This window comes from Neophocaena asiaeorientalis, unplaced genomic scaffold (assembly GCF_003031525.2).
Source record: "Neophocaena asiaeorientalis asiaeorientalis breed wild unplaced genomic scaffold, Neophocaena_asiaeorientalis_V1.1 scaffold504, whole genome shotgun sequence".
In the NCBI taxonomy this organism is placed as follows: domain Eukaryota; kingdom Metazoa; phylum Chordata; class Mammalia; order Artiodactyla; family Phocoenidae; genus Neophocaena; species Neophocaena asiaeorientalis.
This window is the reverse complement of record NW_020174438.1, coordinates 5588138-5608921: the sequence shown is the minus strand read 5'-3', so window position 1 is coordinate 5608921 and position 20784 is coordinate 5588138. Positions and strand designations below refer to the sequence as shown.

The 20784-nt window shown below is 41.1% G+C and overlaps 1 protein-coding gene across 3 annotated transcripts; it reads right to left on the bottom strand.

The window, feature by feature from the left end:
* Positions 1 to 4715: 4715 nt before the first annotated feature.
* On the bottom strand, positions 4716 to 18796 carry TMEM9B (TMEM9 domain family member B). Of its 3 annotated transcripts, XM_024756966.1 has the most exons (5): positions 17106 to 18796; positions 14697 to 14788; positions 11250 to 11358; positions 8808 to 8942; positions 4716 to 4887 (listed from the first exon to the last, which is right to left on the bottom strand). In XM_024756966.1, the coding sequence occupies exons 1-5, from the start codon at positions 17469 to 17471 to the stop codon at positions 4732 to 4734; spliced, it is 858 nt and encodes a 285-aa protein (XP_024612734.1). In that variant the 5' UTR covers positions 17472 to 18796; the 3' UTR covers positions 4716 to 4731. The 3 variants fall into 3 exon arrangements, with proteins under 3 accessions (XP_024612734.1, XP_024612736.1, XP_024612735.1); XM_024756968.1 differs by lacking the exon at positions 14697 to 14788 and having other exon boundaries at positions 17106 to 17244; XM_024756967.1 differs by lacking the exons at positions 14697 to 14788; positions 17106 to 18796 and adding an exon at positions 12297 to 12434.
* Between the last annotated feature and the right edge of the window lie 1988 nt (positions 18797 to 20784).

Genomic DNA, 20784 nt, shown 5'->3' with positions numbered 1-20784 from the left:
TATTCAAATACGTGTTGGAGAAATTACAAACTAGTTAGTGATCATGCAACCTCACAGGCATAGCCTTCTTAAACGATACCTGATATGCCGGGGGCAAAACTGAAAATAAAAATAAAAAAGGAATCATTTGCTCTTAAAAATTCACTGTAAGATTCCCTTAATGAGAAACTCCCCTAACACATTTAAAACATGGTCAATTAACATATTTTTACTTAGAACTTTAAATATATTGAGTAAAGTGCATCTGTATTTAGGTGTTTTTTTTTCATGGAACTTAAAGTATAATAGTCCAAGATGTCTCATATCAACACATTCCCTTCTTCTGAATAGGCCTGCATCCAGCTTATTTATTACACTACCATTACTTTTTGCCTTTGACTGTAATAACGTGGTCACAACGGATTTCACAGGAACATTACAGTGTAACTAGTTAACTGGAAGTCAAGGAAGTGCTGTAGGAAAAGAGCGTTTTTCTTTCAGTCATTAACATTCTCAAGTTTCAATCTTGGCTTTGCCTCTTCTTAGCTGTGCGTCCTTAGGCAAATTTCTTACCCTTTCTGAGCTCTGGCTTATTCCTATGTCCAACTGAGATATCAACTATTCTGCAGGGTGGTTGTGAGGATTAAATGAAAAAAAAATACATAATGCACTAGGTATTAGTTCTTTTCCTGTTTCGTTTCTTAACAGATGAATACTTGTGCAGCATCCCTTTCTCACCTGCACCTTATAGAAAACCTGGCCTATATTTTCCCTAACACTGGAAAATCAAACATTGATCTATCCAAAGCACATTTGTTGAGAGATGAAGAACATACCCAAAATGGAAAAGGAAAAGCCACATGAAATCTAATTTTGGGCTTTCAGAAAAGAAGGAAAGGTGGTTTTCTTTTTCCACAAAAAACCCAGCCCTAATGTTTAAGGGCAAGATTAGGTAAACACTGGCACTTGTTTCTCTACCTGAGTAAAACAAAACTCTGCAGGCTGCACTATGTAATGACAGGAGCAGTCTCTAAGCACCAGAAGTCAAGTGCAATAAAGTGTATTACGATTCTTGTGAAAAAACCTCTCCTATCAAGTATGGCTACAGAAAAGACAAATGACTCTGGAACCAGAAAGAGCAGTAGGGGATGGGGGATAGCGGATGAGGGGTGGGAAATGTGAGTGGTGGGGAGGGTTATAATGTCATGGTGAAAAAGGCTGAAAAAGGAATAAATGCCAGGAAAAGCTCTTCCTAATAGAAGTGTGGTGGTGAGGGAATGAGATAAGTGCCATAGGTCCAATTAAAAATCAAAACAGAGGAAATGAAAGATTCCAAATTACTGATCCAATGGCCTAAAATAACTAACATAAAATGAAAATCTCTGGATTACAAACTAGCCAAGATTCTGTCAAAAAGAAAAAGTTGCTAAGAAAAAGAGTTGGGAAATTCTCGAGCCAAGAATTCTAGAGGGTAAGAGATAAAGGATGTGTATGGCCGAAGTTGGGAAATGATGGCACAATGGGTATGGAGCCCCTATTACTACATTTCTGAGAACATCAGCACCTTATTTCTGCCTATAGCTAACGAGCCAGAACTGATACAACAGGGTACCAAAAAGTAAAGGAGATGTCATCAAAGCTAATTACACACAGAATTCTTTCGGTATAGTTCATCCTGACTGATAATTTTAACAATATCTTAAGCCTTGACCCAGATGAAATCTGAGTAATTTGTATACACAACAGGTAATTAATAGTTTCTAGGTTTTAACAAGACGTTGCATAATTCTTGGAAAAAGAGCCTGGTGTCTTTGGAGACACACTGATGAGAAAGCCTTTTCTATTAAGCATTTCCAAAAAGTTCACCAATCAATGTAGCAGCATTTAAACAATCCTTTATTCAAAGAAGAAAATTTAACAACAACAGTGATAGAATGAAAAAGGCAGTAGCGAAGAGGATCGAGATAGGAAGTCTAGTGGCAGCTGGACATGTTTGTAGAAATTGAGTAAAGGTTTTAAAAGAGAGCCCCACAGGCTGTAAGTGCTGTGGCTCCAAAGCCAGATACATGCATAGCTAACAAATGCACCTGCCTTTTAGGGAAAATCTCAGGTGTCTCTTAGAACTCTTCTGGGAAATAAATGATGAGGTCTTAATGATAAAATCCTAAGAGATTCTGGATGCTCTGCTGAGCATAAACGCTTCAACTTTCTGAGAGATTACAAATACCTAGCATGGAAAAAACAAAAAGCTACAACTGCACATATAACTGAATTACTGAACGTTAGGCCTAGAGAAACCTTAGAAATCCTCTTATCCGATCCCTCATAATTGTTGCAGAGCTAGTAGCAGAGCAGAGGTCAGAACCTAAATCTCCTGACTTCCAAACCCAAAAACACTTTCCGCTCCTCCAGATGACTGAATCATCAGCAAAACTGACTCTTTCAACATATAAGCATATTTGATAGTTTAAGATAATGGAATAATCAGATAGCTGAAAAAATTCATCATTTATCAACCGTGCCTAGGGATTTCCTTAAAAACCTTGTTTTTATTCTCCCCCATGGGCCACTCTGGAGAAGAGTCTCTTACCTGAATTTTGTTGCTGAGAGGCTGTACTTTGGGCTGAGTCAGACTTAAACTGATTTATAGGTGATCATTTAGTAACAACATGCAAAATAGCTTACAGTTAAACAGAACTGCTCAGTCTGGTTTATCTGTTTTCTCTACCTAATATGTAGATATGACAACATACAACAAAACTAAATAGAAAGCTTTGCTTGCAAAATTGGACTCTTGTAACAAATTCTTTTATAAAAAGAATGCCCCCCCATTTATCTGAGTTATATAATCTTATATCAAAATTATTTATGGAAAATATCTTTAAGTAATAATCTCATAATGTGCAAATATTCGCCAATATTTTTAAAACAGATTAAGGCCATAACCAGGAAGCTCAGTATGAACCTACATTTTATTAGATATCTATTAAAATGTTTTCCTTCTAAATAAACTATTTTTCAGAGCAAGTGCAGATGCACAGCAAACTGAGCGGAAAGTACACAGTTCCCATTTACCTCCTGCTCTTACACATATGCATATTCTCCTCTACTACCAACAGGCCAGCCCCAGAATGATATATTTGTTACAAGTGATAAACCAATACTGACACATCATTATCACTCAAAGCCCATAGTTTACATTACGGTTCACTCTTGGTGTTGTACAATTCTATGGATTTTGACAAATGTATAATGACATATTATATACTGATTTTTTTTTTTACTCCATAGTTTTGCTTTTTTCAGGATGTCATATAGTTGGAATCATATAGTAAATAGCCTTTTCAGATTGGCTTCTTTCACTTAGTAATATTTATTTAAGGTTCCTCCACATATTTTTGTGGCTTGATAGCTCATTTCTTTTTAGCACTGAATAATATTCCATTGTCTGAATACCATATGATATCACTTACATGTGGAATCTAAAATATGACACAAAGGAACTTATCTATGAAACAAACAGACACACAGACATAGAGAACAAATTTGTTGTTGCCAAGGGGGAGGGGAGTGAGGGAGGGATGGATTGGGAGTTTGGGATTAGCAGATGCAAACTATTATAATATAGAATGGATAAACAACAAAGTCCTACTGTATAGCACAAGGGACTATATTCAATATCCTGTGATAAACCATAATAGAAAATAATATGAAAAAAAGTTTTTCAAAAATTATTTTTATTGTTACATTTCAAAGAGGACATAGGAAGAAAAAAGCCAGTTATCCAATAACTGCTATACCTTTCAGAGGGAGGCAACTGGAACTCCAGTGCTAGTTCAAAGCTGTACACACTACAGCTCAAACAGCTGCCTCTCAACCTGACTGGAGATGCTGAAAAATATGTGTACGTCATCAATCCAGGGAGGCTTGGGTTTAAAAGAAAATTTCTTTATTGCAAGTGTCCAAGTCCTTAGGATTCATCCTTAAAGATACTAGAAGAAGATGAGAAAGACCACACACCAAGACTATGTTTATTCATTAGAGTAAACTAGTGAATGGTCACTTTGTTCTAGGATGCATTGCATCAGACATCACAGTACATGAAGAAAATCTGCATCTTATGAAGTGCTACCAGGCATTTCAGATCCAATTTACCATGAAGTGCAGCCACAGGCCAACCAGATGTCCAGATAATATAGTCAGTGCAAAATTCAAATAGGTAAGTCAGGGCTTTGATGAGGCTGGCAGACTTCAAAATATAAATGAAACTTGAAAATAAAAGGCAAAGTCTATTTACAACAGATTGTTTAGTAAAGTGACTTGAGAAAAGTTATGTTAAGCACTTCCCACGTATCCCTCCCCTACTCTGCCAAAAACAAAAACAAAAAACACCACACAAAAACCACCCCTGAAAATTATCTTGAAAACCAAATTAAAACTGTGTGGTAAAAAAGAGAGTGCTTTTTCCAGGTAAAGGACTTCAAGATAATTTACAGGCAGACATATTTTATTAGTAAAAGTCACAAATAGGAAAAGGCTAACGTTGTTTGAGGCGTGTGCTTTAAAAAATCCCTCCATTAATACATTAACAAGAAAAGAAAATACCAAGCATGTTTTTGTTTCCAGTTTTGAATTTTCCAGCAAGAGTCAGTGAAATCAACAGGGCATTAAAACAAAACCCAGGAACACTCAGTCAATTTTTTCCCATTGTCTGCCTTATTTCTTTCTAGTCACCTTGAATTCGATTCCCAATTAGCTGAGGACAACATGACGGTCAAAGACGGATTTTCGCTGCTCTTGAACTTGAAGCTTCCAACGCTGCTGGGCATACTCTACTTTATTCAGCACATTGGCTCGACTGCGGGAGCGGGCCAGCACATCGTGGGCATTTGCAAAAGGCTGGTGATCCTGAAAGTCCAGGAATGGAGAACATCAGACGGTATGGTCCGTGTAAAACACACACACACAGTTATCCAGCCACGGAGACAGGAGCAGCTGACCTTTTCAAACAGACCATCTAATTTGGCCAAGCACTCTTAGGCACTCAACTACCAGAAGCAGGATGAACTCAACTACAGAAATAGTTGGTTCAAGTAAAATAAGCGATGAGGAGGTATTTGTGCAAAGTTCCCATGAGTCACCATTTCCAAAGACATTCCCTTAAGAAGTCAGGATCAAGACAAAGACAGTGGTCATTTACGTTAAAGAGAAGCCCGTCTTGATGAGTGGTGGAAAGAAAATCTATTTTGCATGTTAATATCTATATGTTACAGACACAGAAAGTAGGGCTTTTCCTTGTTTTATTCAATACTATATAGCTAATCTGTGGCTGAGGAAACTCCTATCTTTTAATTTCCTGACTCCCATTATATTAGAATTTTTACTTGCCAGCTTGGGGCCACATTCATCCTGGGAGATGAGTTGACTGGATCCTATCTTGGTTGGTTTCCATCTCTTCTTATGCCCTCAACACCTACATTTCCCCCCTTCCCCAATCTGTAATGAACAGAGACATAGCTCAAGCGCTACAATTACCCTCTAGTGCTAAGGACAGTAAGGGATTATTACTTCAGCACTTCTATTTGGTAAAGACTTGAATCTTTCATTGCTGAGCACACAGTAGCTTCCATGTTAGCTGCCGCATTAGGAAAGAGGCCATTGAAGGGTCACCCAGGTATCTGTAGAAAATGAACCTATCCTGGTCAAAGTAAACCAACGCCACTGATGTTTGTAGTCATTACACAGGAAACCACCATGCTAATTTATCTATGAATGAGATATAAACACAGCTGCCTAAATGACAAAAGGCATTCAGTACTAATTTATTGCTTTTGTTTGCCTTTTCCTTGATCTCTTTTTTCCGAACCTGGGTTAGCAAAGCTCCTAAATGTTCCAACATAGGATAAAAGTCACAAGTCAGACCTCCTAAACTTCGCCTCTCAGAAAGAAACAGTATTGTTTTGCATGTTTGCAAAAGCTCTATTATATACCCAGGGCAGGAGTCAGCGTGTCTATGGAAAGCTATACATAACTGCATAACTATATATATAAAACTATAACTAAACAGTGTTTTAACACCTGGTCTTCTTTTTAGAGCAAGATATTTATATAATGTCGACATTTCAAAGACATCAAAGAGTTTTCTGTAAAGAATCTATCCCTGCCTTCTTTACCAAAATTGCTTCAACTTTTCACTTAATTTAGGTAATATCTTTTGCAAACCCCATTCTTTTTTTAACCTTACAAATGAAAATAATAAAAACAATTCCACGAAGTTCAAATGTTTCAAAGATGTAAGAAAGAACATTAGGAAAGAGGAAGGCAGCTAATGTTGTTGGCTTACTTTATTTCCCATGAGGAAATAAACCGATCCAAGGTCATCTAACAAATGAGCACAAGCACAAGTCTTAGCTTCCCTAAACGTGACTTGGTGTCATATCTTAACACACTGATTTTGTTCAGGTAGATTAAAATGACACGATCCGAATACGGTGCCTCAGTGAACTTGTATATAAAACATTATTACCATTGGTTTGTTCTGACATAAACAAGACTGGGAAGAAGGATGTACTTTACCAGCAGAGTGCTTCTCAATTTCATAGTCCTGTTATCTACTCTTCAAGGTAGGGAGAGAAACATCTTCTTAAGGAACAAATTTAAAGGACTAAACACACAGTTAATCCTTCTGGCCTATTCTCCATCCATCAGAACAAGACTGAACTAGCTGCTCATAGTCATGGATGCCAGGAGAATGCAAATAGAGATTTACTCTTTATATATGTTTGCACTTTTTATACCTGATAAAATTACAATAAGTACAAAACATGTTTTAATGTAATGCTTTGATAATAGCAATGATGTGTCATGGATATATAATACAGTAACTATTGTGACTACTCACAGTGAGCTTCTTAACTATTTGTGCTAACTCTCACTTGATTCAAAGTACTCTACACCCAACAAAAATGGAAAAAATTAAAACAGAATTTAACTGAGAATTTAACAAAAGCATGTATAAAGGCACATAAAGAGCGAAGAACTATCATCTTGAATTAGCAACAATTGTAGGAATGTAAATTGAACTTCTTTTTGAATGGAGTTGTTACCATAAATTCATACCTGTGTTTAGAAAACCTCTCTCTGCCCAGAATCAATTTAACTGATATGCAAAAGTCAGCCAGGCCTCTCAAGACAATGTTCTCACATGATCGACATGCTCACAGAATCAATCTCTGGTGAACAAAATGGTTACTAAGCACATGGTCCCATCAGATGCCTTTCCTACATGTTTTTATCTATACATTTGTGCATCCATTTCTTTTATGTTCTGTGTATTACATTAATATTGTCTATCCCTAAAATCAGGAACCAGATATTTAATGCTATAAGGGATGTAGTTTAAGTCACAGTTTCTGTCTCTGTGCCTATAGTGAAACGGTTTATGTGGCCTTTGATACATAACGTTTTCATATGTTAGTAGTTCTCAACTGGGGGTGATTTTGACCCTCAGGAACATTTGGCAATGTCTGTGGACATTTTTGATTGTCATGATTGGGATGGGGCTTCTAGTGGGCAGAGGTCAGGGATGGTATTAGATATCATGCAGTGAACAGGACGGCCCCCTACAACAAACAATCATCTGACCCAAAGTATCAATGGGAAATGTTGTATGTGAATGAAAATTAACATGGGAACAGTATTTGAGACTCTAATTCTTCCTGATATGGAAAAGTTACTTGTTATGTGTTGGTTGAATTACTAAAGGAAGCAAAGGGAAAAAAGGCAAAGAGAGGTATTTCTATGAAAGTTCTTCACAAAACAAAAATGAAATCTTGCTCAAATTAAGTTGAGTATTCAATATCGATATTCATGAGACAAGCAGGCTCTGTAATTATAACTTAGGCCATTCATTCGGGATCCCCTTTCTCATCTTTTACCAATGGGTCCACAAGCCATTCCAGAGTAAAAGGACTTTTGACTGTGATTGGCAAGGCTTTATCCTGGCTTTGGCTTTTGGAATTGATTCTTGACACTCTACTAAATTTTATTCACTTTAAGAAACATAGTTCAATAAAGTAATCCAAAATAAAAAGTAATTTCTAAAGAATATTATATATGTAATAATGAAATAGTGGAAAATTTGGAAACAAACCCAAACAGGATAATGACAAAACAGACAATATAATTCTCTAAGCCATACTGAATAACAAATTTGTGGACTATGTCAATTTCTCAAAGGTTTTGAGTGAAGTAATATTATATATACAAATATGAATGTGTTTTAAGGATAGGAAGAGAATCAGGAGTGATGGTTTTATTTTTCTCTAGAGTTAAAGATCACAGATTTTTTTAAAGAAGGAGGAAAATAGGAAATATAAAACATCAGCAGGTTATCAAGCTGTACTTCATTAAGTAAAGAACATTATGGTTTTCATGCTTCCCTTCACTAAAGCCTCTTTGCCTTTTAAAATATTTGGTGATGTTGACAGGAAAGGTGTTCAGGCAGGAGCCTAGGAAGAAGACTATCTCCGATGCTTTTTTCAATGTAAACAGGAAAAGGCAATGAAAATTGTGCCCTTGGTAGTGAAAGGCAAAGCCTTGTACAGCGCACTCACCAAGGATCATCAGTCTAACCACCACATTTATGGCTTTACAGAGCAATTTCCTCATAAAGAGACATACACTAATATTAGAATTGTCTTTAGGTTCTCTGGTGGAGGATCTGCTCCAGATAGGGACATCTATTATGTAACTACTCTTTACATGCACTTTATATCAGATGATGACAGAGACTGGCCTTGAACACCTAGGGCATGCTAAGAACTTACCCCAACATCATCATCACTCTGTATCAATTGTGAATGTCCAAATAGGCGTCTCTTCAGTATGGGCTCAACCAGAGTAAGATATACCATGTACAGAAGCAGAAGGCCCAAAATGGAGAGATAAATAATAATGGTAACCTAAAGGAAATTGAAAATAAGTTATATCTCTGTTCAAGCCAAGAAATCTGAATTTTGTATAATAATGCTGAAGCCACAGTGAAGACTGATCTATCTGTTAAGCATATAGGATTTCTATACAAACCAGATTCCAACATAAGAAATAAACTCAACTCTTCACCAAAGTATTATTTATAGAAAAAAAGGAAAGAAAGCATTTTGCCTTTGGGATCTTTTCACGAGTCTTCAAATTCCATCTTCACCTACTGCGAATCATTTGCACCACTGCTAGCACAGCAGTTCTCTTTTTTCACCTGAATACAGTGTCCTAGATTCAACAGCACTGCAGTCAAGACCACTTTCTGTTAGGATCCCTAACAGAAAATGTAATTCAGATGAATTTCAACAGCATACTGCTTTAGATCAATTTAGATATACAAAAATACATTTTAGGCACATGATTTTCTTGAGATCTTAATTCGTGCGGTGTCAAGCAGTACAGTGTGACACCTCCCACTAGAATGGCTACAGTTAAAGACAGTCAATACCAAATGTTAGCGAGGATGTACAGAAACTTAACCCTCATATGTTACTGGTGAGAATGTAAAATGGTACAACTACTTTAGAATACAACCTGGCAGTCTCTTAAAAAATTAAATATAGGGCTTCCCTGGTGGCGCAGTGGTTGAGAGTCCACCTGCCGATTCAGGGGACACAGGTTCGTGCCCCGGTCCGGGAAGATCCCACATGCCGCAGAGGGGCTGGGCCCGTGAGCCACGGCCACTGAGCCTGCGCGTCCGGAGCCTGTGCTCCGCAACGGGAGAGGCCACAACAGTGAGAGGCCCGCGTACCGCAAAAAAAAAAAAAATTAAATATAAACTTACCTCTCTTAGGAATCTACCACAGAGAAAGGAAAACATACATCCACACAAAGACATGTATGCAGATATTGATGACAGCATTATTCATAAGAGTAAAAATCTGGAAATAATGTCCATCAACTGATGAATGGATAAACAAAATGTGGTATGTTCATGTAATAGAATGCTATTCAGTAATAAGAAGGAATTAAGTACTGATACATGCTACAACATGAAGAGACCTCAAAAACATTATGCTGGGTGAAAGAAACCAGTCACAGAACACCACATATTTTATGATTCCATTTATATGAAATGTCCAGACCTGTAGACACACAAAGCAGAATAGTGATTGTCTAGGGCTGGGGGTAGGAATGGGATTAACTATAAATGGTTATGAGGGGTCTTTTAGGGGTGATGGGAATGTTCCAAGACTGGATTTTATTTTTTAAATTTTTTTTTAGAAAGTTATCAGGGCCAATACCCAAAGTATTTATTTATTTTTACTTTTTGGCTGCGGGGCATGTGGGATCTTAGTTCCCCAACCAGGGATTGAACCTGTGCCCCCTGCATTGGAAGTGCGGAGTCTTAACCACTGGACCACGAGGGAAGTCCCTAAAACTGGATTTTAAAAATTGGTTTTAAATTTGCTAAAATTTATAAAATTGTACACTTATAATGAGTGACATTTGGGGTATGGAAATTATACATAAAATTTTTGTTAAAAAATAGAAAAGTACAATGATGGTTTCTCTATAGGACAGTACCCTGCTGGAGCAGGAGTTTTCCACAGGGTCAATCACAACAGAAGTCTTTGTAACTGGCATAGCTGAGCACCCCAGATTCCCCTGAAGCTTTTTTTTTTTTTGCAACAGGAAAGGGGACCTCCATATAAAAAAATTGGGGAGAAGAACTATTAGCCACCATAATAAAGTAACTGAACTCATTAGAGATCCAAATTGTGATGAGTGATCTACATTCCATTTCCTATAAAAGATAAAGAAAGGAATTCTTAAAATCCAGAACTGATGTTTTCTAGGATAGAGCAGTCACTCTATATATAACTTTTTCTAAGGGTTGAGAGGGCAGGAAGAAGAAGGTCTAATCATCCTGCTTTCTCACTGATCTTTGGCATACGTGGCCCGCAGAGAAGCTGGAATGTCTTTCTGGGAAATGCTAATTATACTCAGGGCTTTTTTTGTGCCATTTCACATATCACATCTATCTAAGGTATCCTAATTAATGCACAAGGCATCTCAATGAGGCAGGCGGAGAGCAGGCCCATTGCTCCTTTTAGGGTGCGGGCTGGGGATGAGAAAGGAGGGGGTAAGAGGGTGCTGGGGAACAGGATGGAAGAGCAATAGTTTAGGTAACTAAATAGATTTCAAATGTCCAAAATTTTCTTTCTTGTCTAGATACCAACAGAAACTGTTCCAGAAGCAGAAAAGATGGATTATTGTTTTTTTACCTTGATCGTAACAGAACTTCTCTCCTCATATTTGCATTCACAGCGTAGACAGTATGCTTCTACATCAGGCCCCCGCACAGGCATGGGGTCCACAACATGAAGGCAATCGCTGGAAAAACAAAGATAAAATACTGCCTAAACCTAGCTGGATTTTCTACTTGCACTGATCAAACCTTTCCTGAAATCCGGAATAATCACTGAACTTTCCCAATGAAAGAATGAATATAAGGAACGAATAATCAGTAAGGGAAAGGAAATCATTTCCTCTCTAAACATTAGCAATTTGGTAAGCTTTAACAGTCTAAGAAACCATAAAGACACATATGTAGCAGCTATTTTCAAAAGTGCTATTTATAGTTAAAAATGCACCTGAAAAATCCCAAATGGGACTGAAAACTACTTAGCAGATCAAGTCATATTTAGACTTGTTCATTTAGCAAGTAAAACTGCCTTAAATGATTTAAAGTGACCTGGAGCATTATTCAAATATGAGATTACCTCTTTTATGAATTAACTAATATCATCTAAACTGCCACAGTGTGGTATATGAATGGCTAATCACACATAAAAGTTGGTAAATTATGAAACTCTGAAAGCTGAACACCAGAGTAAGAAACAATTACTTTTCTTAATGAGCAAAAGTCTATTTAAAAAGCATGGAGAAGTAGGATTAGGACAACAAAAATATTTTAAAATGAAAACACTACCTGGCAACAGTACCTAAAAATAATAACAGGCTGAATGTTTTTGTGGTTGGACGTTTATTTTCTCCCCATTTTCCAGGTCACTTATTTACGGCTTACGATAAGCAAGCCTAACCAAAAAATCTTTTTCCCAGAAATCTGTCAATTCTAGGAAATAATTAAATTCTTACTCTCCCCAGCTATTAAGAGCCCACTACCCTGATCACCTTCAGCAAAGGCAGGCAAAGCTTTGCTGTCCTCCTGCTGGCTGCTGGGCAGTTTCCCTCCCTCTTGTGCTCTCTCCCTTAGGCACGTCTGGCTGCCTCAAGAACTCTACCACAGCATCCTGTCTCACTCCACCCACCTTCTTGAGGGCATCCAATGCTCCAGGCTGATTCTTTCCCTTTGCCCTATCAGAACGTACTTTTTTGTGTTCTGTTCCCTCTGAGCTGTGGCATAAGAAAGAAAACCCAAAATGGCATAAATGATAAAAGTTCAGTCAGTTTTCCTTAACAGGTAATTTAAGTTTAACAAAGGTAGTAATGAAAAAATAAGTCTTAACTGGCAGACTTTCAAATAAGAGTAAGGTCCCACAATTCACACCATACAAGTGTGTGGTATTTGTTCCAAATGTACAGAAGACCAGGAACGTATCCAGCTGGATGCAGGCATAAAATAGGCAGAGGAAGCTAAATTCCACTGCAGGGGTATCTAGCTCAGAATCATAGAAGTCATCCAGCCCAGCACTCTCGGAGAGGTCACCTGTACAGGTCAGAGTAAAGTAATAGGTAAAAGGACCAGAATCCAGGGCTCCTGCCTCCTAGGACAGCCCCCCTGTATCTCTCTGAACCTCAGGAAAATGAGACTTATCTCCTACTTAGTTTTCTATTTCAGCTTCAGAAGCCTTAGTAACAATACTTAAGAATTACTTGGGGAATGTAAGTGTTGAGTATTCCTTTGGAAGTACAAATACAGTTTAATAACAAGGAGATTTTGAGTGCTGTGCAGGATGGGAGAGGAAGCAGGAAGGTTGGTTCTGGCTGGCCACTCATTGTAAACACAGAACCCAGATACAGAACACAACCACTTCAGGAACTAGGCGACACCTCCCCCTAGTGCCAAAAGGAGGACATTATCAGCTTCAAATCACGCCTCAAACACAAACCAGAGAACTCAAATTTTTCTTAAGTTAGACAGTATAGGTCAATGAAGAATTAAAGCTAACAACTGGACAAAATGGAGAGGCCAGGAGGTAAAATATATATATAGGGTCAGATAAGATATTGGAAGCCTCGCAAAGCCATAACATCTTGATTAGTCATAACTTGCCTACCCTTCTAAAGCCAGTTAAAAAACTTTCAGTGACATCTGTGAACCTATCCCTAGTAAAAGGCTAAGCTGCAGGAAGGAAGCAAGGGAGAGAGGGAAGAAAAATTCCAAAGCAAGCCTAGTTTTCAACTGTTTATTTTCAAAGCTCCCTATTTTCACCAATAACCAGGGATAAATGATATACGGTTCTCTGTGAACCTGGAAAAACAAAAAGTCAGTGAAAAGATTAGTGCTAAACACTTGAATAGTGAGTTCATTTGCCACTCAAGTAACAGGCATCATATTCTATTACTGATAATAAGTAATAAGTAATTCTATTACTTACAATAATACTGATTGTAAGTGCTCAATATATTTGGAAAATTTATAGGAATAACTTATTTGAGTTTTCTTTTAATATAAAGTAACTTGCTGATATAAAACCTAGAAGAATAGCTAAATCACTTTGTAGTATGAGACAATTTAAAGTAGAACACAAAAGCTCACAAGAAGTTCTCAAGAATACACTCACCAAATGTCGGATTGAACCATGGGACGAACAGACAATGACATCAGAAAAGCTAAACATGCTCAAAGGCTGCCTTTTCTTATTCAAAGTCAGCCTGGAATATTGTAACAGAATGAATTTAATTCTGCTTTCAAACTTTCGGGGCTATTTAGCTGTGAAATAGGGCACATGTGAAAGTACAGAACATTTGGAGCTATTTTTCTTCTAGGCCTATCCTGGCAATCTTCCATTACAAACCATAAAACGTCCCAGTCCAGAGTAAGGAGCCCACCTATCCTGCTACAAAATAACTGCTTCCCAATCATTTTACAGCACATGTAGAAAAAGCTATTATTTGTAAGGTCCACTGGGATAAACAGAGAAGGCTGCTGGTGGCTAGCTAGTCAGGATCCCAGTCATCACAGGCCTACTTGATTATATGCCAAGGGCTGAAGGGATCAATGACTTGGCACACCTATAACCTATTAATAGCACACCAGTTGGTAAACTCTGATATTCATGGCTCATTCCCATTCCTTCCTTAGCCTTTTGACACTTATAAACATAGTCTCCTATATCTGACAAGATATCATCAAAACCTACAAATTGTAAAAGCTCTGACCCAGATAAATGAGGCTTGCTTACCTTCCACTGAGAAGCAAGAGGGAGGACCAAAATTTAAGGGGACACAGAAGGGTAGCTATGGGTATTTGGGTGCCACAAACTCAGCCCCATCCCAATGTAAAAGCCTCCCTGCCTGGGGATTTGGGCTACATTCTTTTAAGCCTACATCATGCACTCAGGGCCTTACTCTCGCTTTTTCAAATAGAAATGGAATTCAACACTTTTGCTTAAAGAGAAAACAATACATTGGATGAATATCCAGGGCTAACAGTGGCAACCAAAGAAAGAAATTTGACAGGTAATTCAGTAATCCAGAATACTTACCAGTCTTTTTGGGATATGTTCTTATTATAAATACGCCCAGAATTATCTTTATAGGGAGGACAGATACATTTACATCGGACATCCTCAGAATTCTATAACCAAAATAGAAACTTGTTGACAGTTTATCATCAATATTTTTAAAAACTGCAACTTACACATTGTGCTAAGCATCCCCGCCAAGTATTCTAAAACCATTCATTTAAAATTTTAAATAACTGTGAGATATACAAGTTTTTAAAAGCCATTGGTAATGCTAATGAATGATTATATACTACATAAAATTATTTTGAAATAACATCTAGTATCTGTGACTTGTTAATCACATTTTTGTGTCACATGACAATCAAACTGTGCTAATATTATCACCATCTCCCTGCTAGTAGAAAGACGAGGGACTCAGACAGCTGCGCCTGCAGATAAGAATGCTGATTACAGAAGGATGGGGAAATATCAAACTAAAAACTACTCACAAAACAAATCACAATTCTTCTACTCACCATCCTTCCACCCTCTGGTAGAAAGGTATTGCTATGGATAAAATGGGTTGGGCCAGAGTCCTATAGAAGGGATGAAGTTCTGGAGGCACTCAGCTACAATTAGAAAGGAAGTACTGGGTTGGCCAAAAAGTTCGTTCGGTTTAAAGTAAAAATAAAACACACCCTCTTCATTTTCACAGAGAACTTTATTGAATGTATTCACTAACCGAACGAACTTTTTGGCCAACCCAATACATAAGGGAAGTAGTGTGAGTGTAGCTGAGATCAGTTTGGTCTACCCTTCCCAGGAAACTTTGCTTCTAATCCCTGGGAGACAGAGAGGACAGCTACTGATAAAGCAAGTTTCAAGAAGTGGAGGAAGGGGTGACTAAATTTATGAATAGAGGGAGTAGGAGATGCTTCCCCAACAAAGGGGAATCTAATCTGAGAAGGCAGCAGCTCATTAGTCTCCAGAGGACCAGGTCCAAAACTCCTATATATGGTGGTATATCTGGCAGAGTTGGTAATTCATTTACTCATTGAGCAACTACTGAGTGAGCATTTGTCCTGTGCCAGAACTTGTGTACAATGAGGTGGATTCAGATAAGTGTGAGACATGGTTCCTGCCCAGAATTAGGACATGCCCAAGTAAAGGAGACTGACAAGTACATGGTTACAATATACCACTTAGAGTGATGACAGAAGATATGCAGAGGGTGCCAGCAGTGTTTTGAAAGTCAGGAGACTTGCTGCTGTCCCTGTTTCTGGAGGGACATAGGGAAGATTTCAAAAAGAACCCTTGACCTAAACAACAAGGATCTATTGTATAGCACAGGGAACTAAACTCAATATCTTGTAATAACCTATAATGGAAAAGAATCTGAATTACTTTGCTGTACACTTGAAACTAACATACCACTGTAAATTAACTACATACTTCAATAAAAAAAGAACCCCTGACCAAAACCCCCCTGATCTGTATACTTGTCACCCATCTTTCCCAGCCCCTATATTTAAAGGTATTATAGAGTAAACCTCCAATTTAAAAAAGAAAAATGTCATTCTGTTTTCCCATCACATGAATGTGCAGGCCATCTGTTTTCCCTAGTAATGAGCGAGCTCATCAAGGACAGGTCTGGAGGGTATGGTCACGAAGGGGACTAGATAGCAGCATGAGGGGGACCAGAAGGGCCAAGAAATGGAGCAGGGGAGAAGGCCACAACCTCACCTTTCCTGTAGTTTGGATCCTCCCTTACCCTCTAAATTATCAAGAAGAGAGAAGGCAAGAAAGGGGCCAGGAGGTCCTGGAGGGAGTCAGGTGAGGATATGAGGCCAGTAAGAGAGACTCCTGTAGGTCGTATTGAGAAGGAAGGCTGCCAGGAGAAGCAAGTTCCCACAGTGGGAAGGGATGAGTTCAGGGGTGAGTTGAGAGGAGTTAGTTCCTAAGAGGGAAGACAGCTGTGAGATGCGGGCTTCCTATCATTTCGGCCTGGGGAATTGGGGCAGTGGTCTGTGAAGCCGGTGGAGGGCGGCGGTGGACTATCAGAGCTCAAGCGTATAAAGTTAAAGGCTCTTAGAGTTGGAAAGGCTGTCAAGTTTGAGGGAGGCGGGGTGCTGTCGGGGCTGGGAAGGGAAATTCAAGGAGGCGGAGATGCTGTCCCGACTCTGGGCGCCGTCAGGGCCGGGTGGGGCTGGGGCGGGGTGTCAGCTCCGCGGGTGGGAGGGGTGCGGGCGGGGACCGCCAGACAGCTGGAGCAGGAAGGCTGGACTGCTCCCTGGCCGTCGGGAGGGTTCCGGGTGGTAGTCAGCCAGGGCTGTGAAGCTAGGGGGTCGGGCTGTCAAGGATGGGAGAGGACTTGGGTGGAACGCAGGTGGACAAGGCCGAAGGCAGGGGAGGAGCTCCGGTCTGGGGCGAGCGCGGGGCGGGACTCACCTTGGCGGCGTCCGACAGATGCACTAGCAGCAGCACCGAGAGCGCCAGGCAGGACAGGCTGAGCATGGAGCCGAGACGAAGGAGGCCGGCCCACAGGGTCGCCATCGCTGCCAGGCCCAGCAGTCCCCACAGCCGGAGCCCCCGAGACCTGCTCTCGGTTGGGCTCCGGCTCGGGCTCCGGCTCTTCCGCTCGCACTTCCGTCTGGGCCCTCGCGTCACGGGCCGCGCCGGGTCAGCTACGAAAAGCATTCGCCCCGGAAACGGTTCCCGGTGCGAAGGCCGGGAGGCTGCGCGGTGCACCAGAAGCAAGGGCGGCCTCTCGGGGGCGCAGCGTGGGTCCGGCGGAGCTTCGAGGTGATAGGCCATCTTTCCCCGGCACCGAGGCTGCGGGGCTGTGGGCCGCCAGTGCACTAGCAGGTCCTCCAGCCCAGGGAGACCCCCACCCCACCCCCCAGCAAGCCCGGGCTGTCAGCGGGGGGGCGGGGGCGGGGCCGGGGCCAGAGCGACCCCTGCGAGGCCGGAGCAGTTCGTTGCCGGACCCAGAGTGAGCCTAAAAAGCCCCAGGAATTGCTGAGAGGCGGCCCGTCCCGGCCGGCGCCGGCGGGGCGGGTGGGAGGCGTGGGTACAGGTATGGGACTGGCCGAGCCATCGCTTCGCGGGATGCCCACCCCCAGTCAGAGGGTCGAGAGGTCCTCTCTGGCACTTTGGGTACTGACCTGCGGCCCACTCGCATCCCGGACCCCACTCCCCGCGAAGTTGCTAACAGTCTGTGAGCTGCCTTCTTGGGTGTGGCCTCCGTTTGGGCCTCCCCGCTTGCCTCCCACTGCGGGTCTGACCACCTAAGCCCAGCCTGCCGCCAGGAACTGGGAAACAGCGGAGGGGCTGGGCTGGGCCAGGCCTGCCTCCGGAAGGTGTGGAGTTGGCGAGAGAACCGCCCTAGTAGCCTCCTCCGTCCACGATTCCAGAAGGTGGGGGATGGCGGCGCTACAATCCTATTCAAGGTGGCTGGTCCCCTAAGTCAGAAGCCGGTGAGCACTGACCCATCCTTCCCAGAGCGGGTCATCCTGAAGGGTAATTTAGGATAACCTTGGAGATGGCATAGTGTCTCCAATTGAAATATTTTTCAGTTAGTAGAGACAGTGGGGTTGTAGTGGAAAGGATGCAGGGGCTCATCATAACTTCTACGGATTTTTTGAATGACCTTGGTCCAAACACTTCCCTTTTCTGGTCTCAGTATGAGGTGACTGAACTCTTACCTATGGATTTCAAATTCTGCTTTCATGGAATACCCCGTGTTTCCTTTCTCTAAGCAAAACTTAAAAGGTGGTCTTTTCCTAGTTTGTGGAAATGTTTAATTAACGGATAGAATTTTCTCAGTATTTTTCCCCCATGTGATTCTTGTTGATGCTAGACTCTAACACAAGGTGTCTGATGCTACGCCAAATATTTTTAGCCCCTTTCAGTCCCACATGGCAAGTGGTTCCCGGTCCCAACCAGAACCGGAATGGCAGGACTAGATGACTTTTCACCAAGGCCCCTCCAGGCTGCCTTCTGAAGATGCTGTTACGTTAGTTAATTATCAGGTTTTCTTAGCGGGTGTCCTGCTGGCCAGAGGACAATCTGGAGACACCAGGGGTCAAATGTGTCTGACTGTGATGCACTTGTGGATTTGTGATTGCTAAAAGCTGTCTTATCAGCAAGTTTGAGATCAGTTTTGGGTTAGTTGTCTAGGTCTAGCATCTGAAGGGAGTGATTACTCTGGCTGAAACCTCACAGGCTTTCCCGTTCTTCACAATTGTTCTCAGGGCCTTGACTCGGGGTACAGAGACCTAGAGGAAATATATAATAGTGCCTCACCAAGTACACTCAGTCTGGGCAGAATTTTAGAGTTACACTGTCAGATATTGTAGTCACTAACCACATGTGGCAATTGAGAACTTGAAGTGTGACTGAATTGAGATATGCTGTAAGTGTAAAATATACTGAACCTTGGGCTTCCCTGGTGGCGCAGTGGTTAAGAATCTGCCTGCCAATGCAGGGGACTCGGGTTCGAGCCCTGGTCCGGGAGGATCCCACATGCACGGAGCAACTAAGCCCGTGTGCCACAACTACTGAGCCTGCGCTCTAGAGCCCGCGAGCCACAACTACTGAGCCCGTGTGCTATAACTACTGAAGCCCACGCGCCTAGAGCCCATGCTCTGCAACAAGAGAAGCTACCGTGATGAGAAGCCCGCGCACCGAAGAGTAGCCCGCTGCAGCTAGAGAAAAGCCTGCGCACAGCAACGAAGACCCAGTGCAGCCAAAAATAAAAATTATATATATATAGATATATATATATACTGAATTTCAAAGACAATATGAAAACCAAAATATCTCAATAATGTTTTTATATTAAGGTTGAAATATTTTGGATGCATTAGGTTAAATAAAATATGTTATTAAAATAATTTCACTTGTTTCTTTTTACTTCTTAAATGTAGCTACTAGAAAATTTAATATTTATATTAGATATAGCTGTTCTAGAATATAGGATGTGGCTGCCTTGAGTAGAGTGACTGTAATAAGATGGTTAGTTGCCTGGCTAGAGTCTGAATGAAGACTCAGGCCTGGGTAAGGAGAGGGGTGACAGAGTTGAACTGGCACAGCTAGAGCCAAAGGTTTGAGGTTGGGGGGGTATATGTGACTAAACAAGGAATGTAATTCCAGGTGACACAGTGGAAGTGGAGGAGTCAGTTCTTGTTCTGCCCTGCTCATGCCTAGATAACTCTTACTTTCCCCTTAGGTCAGGAGTCTCTTCAACTAGAAAGCCTTCCCTGACTTAGGTGCACTTCCATCTGTATTTGTGCAGATCTGTTTCCTAACTTAACCCATTAGGATAAAATTATGTTTTCATATCTGCCTCTATACTCTCAACCTCCATCAAAATTTTGCAAACTCTTTGAGGGCAGTGGCCTTGTTCATTATCTTTGTACCTGGAGACTGGGACAGAGTAAAAACCAATAAATGTTTATGGGGACCTGGAAAAGGGAAAAGGAATGGGAGAGGCTCCTCTGGTCAGTCTCCAAGAATCAGGTACCTACTTGAATCCCTACTTTATTCCTTTATTATCATGAGAGGGCAATGCTGAGATGCCCAAAGAAGTGCAGATGGGATCTGGGCACCACAGTAGGCAGGAGAGGGGAGATTTTCTGTCCTAGGGTCTTCCTAGACCTTCAGGTCACATCAGAGTTGTTCTGTTTACAGACAAGACTCGCCTTAGTGAGTATCCACTCTTTTCCCTGCTTCCCTGTGACTACGTTTCCTTACTCTATTCCACTTAAGGAGTGATAAGTCCAGGTGCACCTTCCTACCAGGTATGTGCCCTCTCACTCTTTGTAAGGCCTAAAAAATTCCCTGGTGGGGGATGGTCAGAAGAGTAAGAAGACTCTTCTCTAAATTTAAGTGTGGAAGTCAGAAGGTTAGGAAGCAGAAGTGACAATTTATGTATCTGGGACCGAGGTTTTGCTAGCTCTGTCTGCAGTCCCCTCACCCCTTTTCCCTCCAGAGCTCAAATAGTTCTCTGGATGCCCCAGTCTTCTTTCTCCACCTCATCCTTTCTGATCTACTCAGCACTTTCCCAGGCCACAGCAGTCCAGGAGAACAAATGGAGTCACGCACAGCATCAATATGATGGTTTCCT